The sequence below is a fragment of the Amblyraja radiata genome, chromosome 20 (genome assembly GCF_010909765.2).
Source record: "Amblyraja radiata isolate CabotCenter1 chromosome 20, sAmbRad1.1.pri, whole genome shotgun sequence".
Taxonomy (NCBI): domain Eukaryota; kingdom Metazoa; phylum Chordata; class Chondrichthyes; order Rajiformes; family Rajidae; genus Amblyraja; species Amblyraja radiata.
In genome coordinates, this window is record NC_045975.1 from 27,882,408 (window position 1) to 27,893,316 (window position 10,909).

General features: G+C 45.1%; 1 protein-coding gene across 1 annotated transcript; it reads left to right on the plus strand.

Moving 5' to 3' along the window:
• Window positions 1–958: 958 nt before the first annotated feature.
• LOC116984784 (achaete-scute homolog 1-like) lies at window positions 959–3,053 on the plus strand. The gene is made up of 2 exons (XM_033039156.1): window positions 959–1,905; window positions 2,135–3,053. The coding sequence occupies exon 1, from the start codon at window positions 1,277–1,279 to the stop codon at window positions 1,886–1,888; it is 612 nt and encodes a 203-aa protein (XP_032895047.1). The 5' UTR covers window positions 959–1,276; the 3' UTR covers window positions 1,889–1,905; window positions 2,135–3,053.
• The last annotated feature ends 7,856 nt before the right edge of the window (window positions 3,054–10,909 follow it).

Consider the following 10,909-nt stretch of genomic DNA (forward strand, 5'->3'; position numbering starts at 1 on the left):
ATTCCGAGACTGAAGGCAGTTTCACTAAACAAGGCAAAGTGCCTGCGCATTTTTCCCAGAATCTTTCAATGGCATCGCCAAGTTTAGTTTTTTAGTCTTATTTACTGTCACGTGTACCGAGGTGCAGTGAAAAGTTTTGTTTTAAGTGTGACTAAATACAAGATTTCCCCCCCAAAATAAAAAAACGTAAGAAAGAATCTTTCAGTGGCATCTTCATTTAGTTTAGTTTTTTAAATTTCATTTATTGTCACGTGTACCGTGGTACAGTGGAAACTTTTTATATTAATCGTGACTAATTGCAAGATTTCTTTATGCAAATAAATAAAATTGCAAGAAAGAATCTTCCAAATGGCATCTTCCTCAGGATTAGTTTGTTTCTAAGTTTAATCTATCAGGTGTAGCGAGGTACGGTGGAAATCTTTTATTGCTTCAGTGTGACTAAATGCAAGACTTCTTTTTTTGTGGGGGGGGGGCAAAAATAAAAAAAATGCAAGAAATAATCTTTCAATGTCATCTTCTTCGAGTTTAGTTTTTTTTTAATAAAGTTTATTTTACTGTCACGTTTCAATTTCTCGCAATCGAAAAGATTTCTTTTTTGCGTTTTAAAAAAAAGTGCAAGGAATGAGTGTGAACTTAAAAAAAATATATATATATATATATATTTTAAAAGCGGCGCTGTGTCAAAACATCGCTGCAGCTCAGGGCGACAAGGGGGGTTGCATTCGCGAGCAGGAGGAAGGCGGCCAATGCGGGACGCGGGCGGAGGTGGCATTGGCATGTAAATGAGGGCAGCGCGTGCTCCCGGGGCCGGGCGGCCGCGGCTCAAAAGCACCATTTGTTTGTTTAGAGGCGAGCGGCACGCGCCCGGCGCACGAGCGGAGGGGGGGCGACGCGCGCGGAATGTCAATAGGGAGAGAGTGAGGGAGGGAAAGTGGGCCGGGCCTTATCTGCACCGTGCATCTGAGGAGGGAGGGGGCTGGGGGCAGGCGCGTGTTGAAAAAGGCGAGTGCTTGCAAAGTTTGCAGCAGATCGTCTCCCGGAGAGGTGCGGGTCAGGACCTGCTTCTTTGCGGTAAAAGTGCGCGCCCCACGCGAACGCCACGAGCGCCGCACACTTGCCAACTTTTTTTTCCCTTCGTCTTCTTCCTCCTACCTCACACACCACCCGCTCTCTCTCTCTGTCTCTCTCGCTCTCTCACACACACACACACACACATTCTCTCGCTGCCTTCACTTTACCTCGCCGTGCAACGACAACAAAAAACAAATAGAGAGAGATGGATCGGGCTGCAGCCGCCGCACAGTTGATGCAGACCTCCTGTCAGTTCCTGTTGGAGAGCCGGCCGGTGCCTTACAGTGATGGAGAGCCGGCGTCGTCGCCCGACAGTAGCGGCGGTGGAGGGGGCAACAAGAGCTGCAAGGCGCTGAAGCGGCCGAGGTCGAGCTCCCCCGAGTTGCTGCGCTGCAAGCGGCGCCTGAGCTTCACGGGTCTGGGCTACTCGCTGCCTCAGCAGCAGCCGGCGGCCGTTGCCAGGCGCAACGAGCGTGAGAGGAACCGCGTGAAGCTGGTGAACGCCGGCTTCCAGACCCTGCGCCAACACGTGCCCAACGGCGCGTCCAACAAGAAGATGAGCAAGGTGGAGACGCTGCGCTCAGCCGTCGAGTACATCCGCGCACTGCAGCAGCTGCTCGACGAGCACGACGCCGTGTCCGCAGCTTTCCAGTGCGGGCTGCCATCGCCCACGCTGTCGCCCGCCTACTCCGCCGACCTCAACTCCATCCCACCGTCGCCGCTCTCCACCTACTCCTCGGACGAAGGCAGCTACGAGGCCCTGAGCCCGGAGGAGCAGGAACTTCTCGACTTCACCAGTTGGTTTGACAGATACTGAGCAGCCAGCAACAGCAGGTAGGCGCCCGTTTGCAAATGGCACTGGTTAATGATAAAGGTGCGACGTGCAATGCACACGCGAGGGGTGGGGGTTGGTTTTGTTTCGGAATGTTGCGGGGTGCATGCATTTTTTTTTTAAATGATTGTGTGCTGTTTGTCTCGGGGGCCGTGCATTTCACGTCTTGACATGTTAATTGCAGCGTGTTGCACTGCAAACGTGTAACTGACCAACTTTCTTATGTTGCAGATGTTGCAGGGAAGCAGAGCCAGAGCCCGGGCTGCCCAGGAGAGGCACGCAGCAGGACAGCGAGTCTCTCCATCCACCACCGCTTCATTTTCACTGCCAGCCCTCCCATCCTGAGTGCTGGGACATCGGGGACCACACAACTACTCAGGAACACACTTGAAGATGCTTCCAAGAAGAAAGCCTATGAACAATGATGACTGAAGTGCAATTATGATAATAACTCCTCCCAATCTCCCCGCCGCTTGAGGGGGTGATGGAGAGAGACTACCGATAGGGTGCAGTCCCTGGATCCAACATATCTATGTAGCTAATATAGCTGTTAAAGGGTGTGGTGTTAAAGGGAATGTCTCCGTGGCATCCGTATGCCACATACTTTGTATACTATGTCGCCTTTGGGTGTCAATTAATAGAAAACTAACTTTATATTGGGTTTTAGAGTGGAAAATGAAACTTGATGCTTTGGTACTTTGAAAGGAATTTTGTCTCGAATTGATTTCTATTTTGTATCTATTCTTACTACAAGGATTATATGAAGTCTTATTTTTGTATATACATGAAAGCAGAATAAAAGAAAATGTGGTCTAACACAGACCTTAACATGATTTACTGTATCACTGCCACTAGCACAGTGTCAAAGAATGCAAGAGTGAAACAATGCTTTAGTCCTTTGGAAAGAACTGTTTCATATTGTTGATTACTCTTACCTATAGTGTGCCTTGAATGTTATCTGTAATCTACTTCTGCAAAATTCCTCCAAACTTTCCGGTCTTATTGAAGGTTGTTTTGATGCATGGGGAAGGCCATGTATGTGCACTTGCTGTGGTCACTATTTTTTACTAAACTTGTACATAAACATTTTTTAAAAAAGTATATTTTATGTGAAATAGTCTATAAATAAAGATTTTCTATTTATACATTATTTGTTGTATTTCCTTTGACATCCACCTCTTTCTTACAAAAAAGCTGTCACTGTATCATGATTCACACTACACACGGCGCGAATTACCTTTGCACAGGTTTACATATGCATGTGATAGGTGGGAGTAGTGTCAACCAGTGGGGGGAGGAGGGGGGTTGGTACCGAAAACAGGACGTTAATCTAGGTATAAACTCGGTCATTGATCCAATATTTCCATAAAGTGTAAAAGTGAAGTCTTGAAAATTGAATAAAATGACTTCCAAAAATATAATTTAAAAAATAAACGAAATGACATTGCCAAGTTTACGCACGGGCTTGGTTGTCATTTTTCGTGCAGCTAGCATATTTTTCAGTCCCTAGAAAAGTGGATCGCTGGAAATAGTCTTGACATATGCAAATACTTACATAATTCCAATTTGCTTTTCAGAAAGTTTGCTTCGGGGCAAAGTAGAACATGTTATATGTAAATTAATGTATCTGAATAAACCGATGAACAAAATTATGGTTTTGTCGGTGAAATGGAATGCTGGACACGCTTTGCAAGTTTCATATCTACTGTGCATCCAAATGTTTTCCCATTGCATTTGGATGCGCATGTAAATAGGAGTAATGCAGTCTTGTAGGCTGTGTCAAATGTGCTTAAATCGAGTGCTTAAGCATGGTTCGGTGTTGGCTAACCTGCAAAGTTCCTTGCAATGCAAAACTGGCATCTATTATCTGAGCCTACGTATCGGACGGTAAGTTCTTGCAACCAAGTGGACACGGATAATGCAATTGCTATTTGGTAAAAAGTGTTCTGAATGCCCAATTGTCTTATTGCGCAGCAGTTCGGTTGTTCAAATAAATGAAAAATGTAAAACTCCACCACTGGAGTTGCAGGCATGAGGGTATATCATATGAATAGGAGGGAACTGCAGATGCTGGTTTACACCGAAGATAGACACAAAAAGCTGGAGTAACTCAGCGGGTCAGCAGTATCTCTGGGGAAATTGAATAGGTGATGTTTCGGATCGAGACCCTTCAGAAGATATATCATATGGTTGGTCTTCGATATTTGGTGATTTGATACATTGATACTTCACTAGTCCCACCATAAAATGTAACTCGTGTAACCATTTTTATCTTCATACAGTAAATTAAAATTCTGGATGGGATGCAATAGTCCGCTGGAACATATAAAGACGTTTGTTCCCCGGAGTAAACTAACTAGCCATATGAGCAGGAAAAAATATCATGTATTTCTAATAGCGCAATAAAACGTCCCAAAACACTTCACGAGAAAGTACCCGGACAAAAGAAAAAAATAACGAGCACACTAAAAAAAATATTTTGCAGATGGCCCATTGAGGTTTACACTAGTTTTTATTTGCAACTCACTGTCCGTGTAGGAAAAGGAGTATTCAGCATTATCCGCGGAAATGCTCAAATTATATAAAAATTCCCCATAGCTCCGTTTGAATAGTGATACAAATTAGATACAATTGTCACCCTACTGGTTCATTCAAGTTGTCCTAAACTTCTCATTCTCCAAGAGCTACAGCTAATGTATCTATTTTCTATTTCGATATATGGCAGTCAGAGGTAGAATGCGGTGCATGTAATTATCTGTGACATCAAAACGCTTGTACTACGTGTTACACAATGTGGCAATAGTTGGAGAAATGGCTCCTTCGGATCGAACTATGATCACAATGCAAGCTTCTGGTTTCTGGAATTTAAAACATTGTCCCTCTCCCTATTCAGTGGTTCAATAAATCGTACACGCTGCACACTTATTTTTGAACAAGGCCTGATCTAAAAAGCCCCAAGAAAGAGTTCAGGGACGGGCATTGTCCCGGGCCATTGCAGGGTTCTTTCATCCCAAACATTATGTGTGGCATCGTCATTATTACTATTGTAAATAAACATTAAGACTCGGGCAGGAACACACACGCAAAGTTGTGATTTCAATATCACCTGTCGGTGCGAGGAGAATGAGCCGCAGTGGAGAAGGCTGGAGTCAATAGGGCAGTTGGAGGCGGCCACGCGTCCGCTGTCGATCACCAGGACTGCGGAGTCCGCATTGGTCGGCGGCTTGCGTCTCTCACCTCATTCCTCACCCCCCACCCTCCCCCTCCTCCCGGAAGAATGGGTTTAAAGCGTTGATTAATGAGGGCAATTACTCATCGGGCCGGCGGAGGACAAACGGCCCTGTGATTTCTCCCCATTGGCGTCCCACGGCGCGCAGCAAAGAATAGAAGATTGGCTATTTTGCTATGATGCACACACAATAATATTCGCGCATTGTAAGCCGGCGGTCTTGCTGGGAAGTGGAAGCGTTTCTTAGTTTTGATGTTTACACGGTGTAATTTCCCGGGGTCAAATGCTGTGAACTCTCCTATCTCCACAGACCGAACCCCGGCTTTAATCTCAGATGGGCTCCTCGCGTGTCCGACTGAAAGGACCCAATGTATTCCACCTATTCTGTTACAGATACACATACACGGGCTCTGAATGTCGATCAATCATTACCAAATAATAAAGCCTAACAAACTCATTGTGCAAACACTGATTACAGCAATTCCAATTTCTTACAATTGTTCACAAAAGACTATTTTTGTTTTGCAAAGGGGGATCCATGGGGAGGAGAAGCGGGATGCAAAACTGGACTTACAACGTTCCCAAACAGACGATTAGAACAAAATAAAGAGAGCAGGTCCACAACGAATTGCTCACCACCCTGAGCAATAGTGACCTCAGGGAGCGTAAATTCTTAAGGCAGCAATTTAACGGAGCTGTGGGTCACATCGTTTTAGGTCCAATGAGATTAAAGCTTGCATGCACCTGCCCAAAGCAGCTCTAAATGGAATTCTGATTCAACTCGACTTCAGGGCAACATTTCACTGGTTCTGCGACTTTCTTTTCAGCAGTAGCCTTGATGTAGCCAATGGGAGAACGGGCCTTCCCAATACATTATTTGGCACGTTTTAAACAATTATGTCGCCTTGAGCCGTCAACACTAATCCGCTGATTGTTGCGCTCGCTTAGAAATACCAGATAACTATTGTGAGATGTGTATATTAAACCCCGAAGACACAATTAGCAAAGTAATGTTAATATGAATGCACAAAGTCCAGGCAACGTTAACATTGGTTCGAGGCATTCCTGTGTGTTCCATTCTGCCTATCTCAAAGTGCAGGTTCAACTAGCTTTGTGCGATCGCCATACAGTTTGTCATTCCGCCCAGCAGTACGTTTTCTTGGTTTTATTTTGACAAGAGAAGGGAAAAAAGGGTACAGCGGGGATTTGAAACCAGGTGCAAACTCTCCCGTTTGTTCACTCTTGTTAGCATTGAGTATTCATGGGACAAGAGGTGGCGGAACACTTCAGATTACACATTGTGACCAAAGATCACCATCAGCAGGAACTCCGTAATACAGCGCAGCGACTATTTAGAACACAATCGTCTTACTAAATTGCTTTCAATAAAGCAGGGGGCGTCCAACAGTAAGATCGATATATTTCATCAGCGTGCTCCCTAAAGTGTGTATTATATAGAAAATAATTAATGTCTGATGCTTGATAGACTGAAATTAGCATAGTGGCCTTTTATATTATATATAACATATGTAATAGTTATATAGTATATATAATTTTATATCTATATAAATTCGCGCATTGTAATATATTGCTACACTCACATACACACACACACACACACACACACACACACACACACACACACACACACACACACACACACACACACACACACACACACACACACACACACACACACACACATATATATATAAAATATGCTCTCTAGTGTGAAGTAAATATATGTTCTGTCTGTCTGTCTGTCTGTCCGTCTATCTATCTATCTATCTATCTATCTATCTATCTATCTATCTATCTATCTATCTATCTATCTATCTATCTATCTATCTATCGTGTATAGATAGCATCGTCATATATAATTATATATATATATATGTGTGTGTGTGTGTGTGTGTGTGTGTGTGTGTGTGTGTGTGTGTGTGTGTGTATATATGAAATAAATATTCATACTTCTATCAGTACAGTCTATAGTATATAGACATAGACATATATACTATAGACTGCACTGATAGAAGTATGAATATTTATTTCATAGTTTAGGGAGCATGCAAGTCAAAATAAGGGCAAATTTTGCATCTCGCTGCCGAGAAAAAATATCTAAAATTTACACACTTCACTACAATCAAATTGTAAATGCAGACGTCTACCTTAGATACGCCGCGATATTCAAAACCATACCATTGGTCAAAATGATTACAAATCATCAAAGGTGTTCTCACGCATTCTCTCATAGAACCACGATAAACCTATGACAAGATAGACCTATGACAATAAAAGGCCGCAATACTATTGTCAGCCAACCGACCTCTACCTCCGTTACATTGACGACTGCTTTGGGGCCACCTCCTGCACCTACACACAACTGACTTCATCCACTTCACCGCCAACTTCCATCCGGCACTCCAATACACCTGGACCATTTCCGACACTTCCCTACCATTCCTTGACCTCACCATCTCCATCGCAGGGGACAGACTCCTGACCGACATACATTACAAACCCACTAACTCACATGGCTATCTGGACTACACGTCTTCCCACCCTGCCCCCTGTAAAGACTCCATCCCCTACTCCCAATTCCTCCGCCTACGCCGCATCTGTTCCCAGGATGAGATATTCCATACCAGGGCATCGGAAATGTCCTCGTTCTTCAGGGAACGGGGATTCCCCTCCGCCACCATAGATGAAGCTCACACCAGGGTCTCATCCATACCCCGTAACACTGCTCTCTCTCCCCATCCCCGCACTCGCAACAAGGGCAGAGTCCCTCTGGTCCTCACCTTTCACCCCACCAGCCGGCAAATACAACACATAATCCTCCGCCATTTCCGCCACATCCAACGTGACCCCACCACTCGCCACATCTTCCCATCTCCCCCCATGTCTGCCTTCCGCAAAGACCGCTCCCTCCGCAACTCCCTCGTCAATTCTTCCCTTCCCTCCCGCACCACCCCCTCCCCGGGCACTTTCCGTTGCAACCGCAAGAAATGCAACACCTGTCCCTTCACCTCCCCCCTCGACTCCATTCAAGGACCCAAGCAGTCGTTCCAGGTGCGACAAAGGTTCACCTGTATCTCCTCCAACCTCATCTACTGCATCCGCTGCTCTAGATGTCAGCTGATTTACATCGGTGAGACTAAGCGGAGGTTGGGCGATCGTTTCGCCGAACACCTCCGCTCAGTCCGCAATAACCAACCTGACCTCCCGGTGGCTCAGCACTTCAACTCCCCCTCCCATTCCCAATCCGACCTCTCTGTCCTGGGTCTCCTCCATTGCCAGAGTGAGCAACAGCGGAAATTGGAGGAACAGCACCTCATATTCCGTCTGGGGACCTTGCGTCCGGATGGCATTAACATTGAATTCTCCCAATTTTGCTAGTCCTTGCTGTCTCCTCCCCTTCCTCAACCCTCTAGCTGTCTCCTCCCACCCTCCCATCCGCCCGCCCTCGGGCTCCTCCTCCTCCCCTTTTCCTTCCTTCTCCCCCCCATCCCCCATCAGTCTGAAGAAGGGTTTCGGCCCGAAACGTCGCCTATTTCCTTCGCTCCATAGATGCTGCTGCACCCGCTGAGTTTCTCCAGCAATTTTGTGTACAAGCGTCAGACATTAACTTGTTTATATCACATCGCTCTGACAATAAGGATGTCATCATGGATGCGAATTCTGTGCGTCTTATGCTGGTGAAAATCAATTTCTCTCGGAATCTCACATACATTTAGGTATCATGGATAGGCGGCACTCCAACTTATCTAGCACGACGCATTAATGTAGAACATGCAATTAATATGAGTATTCTACGTGGGCGGATACAATTCTTCCCTCCACTACTTTCCACGTTTAATTGTTTTTGTAATGAAAACAAATGCTGGAAATAACATAGACACGGCGACTAATTCATGTAAAAATATACACTTTAATATATTTAATGCATTGAATTAAACATTGTTAATTAACTGCATTGTTAAATTAAAATGAACAAACTTTACCCGAACTTCAGTCTCAATTAGCCCGTTTTAAGTAGCTTCTGAAGTTACGGATTATGAAAACAAGCATAATCTTTATTTTGAAAAACACAACGTGCTGGAGGAATTCAGCGGGTCCGACAGCATCTGTGGAGGCGACTTTTCGTGGAGGCGACAGGCGACGTTTCGGGGCGGGACCCTTCTTCAGACTTCGACCCTTCTTCAGACTCCCCAGACCCGAAAAGTCGTCTGTCCACAAATGCTGCCCGACCTGCGGAGTTCTTCCAGTACTTTGTGTTTTGCTCAAGATTCCAGCGGTTGCAGTCCCTTGTGCCTCCATCATCTCCGTTTGTTCTTTCCGCTGATCTGGATGTCTATAAAATTCTATATGAGCTCTATAAAATTAGACGTTCTTTCGCGCGTTTTTCCGACTGGATGCCATGCTCAAGCAATCCTTCAAATAATGGAGTTTGCATATACTCATTAAATAAACATAAACCGAGAAAAGTAGCAGACTCAAAAGAAGTAAGGGCTACTCTGAGTTGAGTTACTCCAGTATTTTGTGTCTCTCTTGGTTATTTCCAAATAGGTTAACTTTTCAATCCATTATTTATCTATGTTGGAATCCACATGATTAATTCAAGATTCAAGAGAGTTTATTGTCATGTGTCCCAGATAGGACAATGACATTCTTGCTTTGCTTCAGCAGAACAGAATATGGTAGGCATGAATACAGAAGGATCAGTGTGTCCATATACCATTATATAAATATATACACACATGAATAAATAAACAGATAAAGTACAAATAAACAGATAATGGGCTATTAATGTTCAGAGTTTTGCTTGAGTTGAGTATAATAGCCTGATGGCTGTGGGGAAGTAACTATTCCTTAACCTGGACGTTGCAGTCTTCAGGCTCCTGTACCTTCTACCTGAAGGTAGCGGGGAGTTGAGTGTGTGGCCAGGATGGTGTGGGTCCTTGATGATGCTGCCAGCCTTTTTGAGGCAGCGACTGCGATAGATCCTCTCGATGGTAGGGAGGTCAGAGCCGATGATGGACTGGGCAGTGTTTACTACTTTTTATAGGTAGACAAAAGTGCTGGAGTAACTCAGCGGGTGCAGCAGCATCTATGGAGCGAAGGAAATAGTCAATGTTTTGGGCTGAAACCCTTCTTCAGACTGATCTTTTGTAGTCTTTTCCGCTCCTGTGCGCTCAAGTTGCCGAACCAAGCCACGATGCAACCGGTCAGCATGCTCTCTACTGTGCACCTATAGAAGTTAGAGAGAGTCCTCCTTGACATACCAACTCTCCGTAATCTTCTCAGGAAGTAGAGGCGCTGATATGCTTTCTTTATAATTGCATCAGTGTTCTCGGACCAGGAGAGATCTTCAGAGATGTGCACGCCCAGGAATTTGAAGCTCTTGTCCCTTTCCACCATCGACCCGTTGATATAAACGGGACTGCAGGTCCCCATCCTACCCATGCCAAAGTCCACAATCAGTTCCTTGGGTTTGCTGGTATTGAGGGCCAGGTTATTGTGCTGGCACCATTTGGTCAGTCAGTCGATCTCTCTTCTATACTCTGACTCATCCCCATCAGTGATACAACACACAACTGTGGTGTCGTCAGCGAACTTGATGATGGTTTTCGCACTCTGACCGGCTACGCAGTCATGAGTATAGAGTGAGTATAGCAGTGGGCTGCGCACTCAGCCTTGAGGTGCTCCCATGCTGATTTTTATCGAGGCTGACACCTTTCCACCAATTCGAACAGTCTGTGGTCTGTGAATGAGGA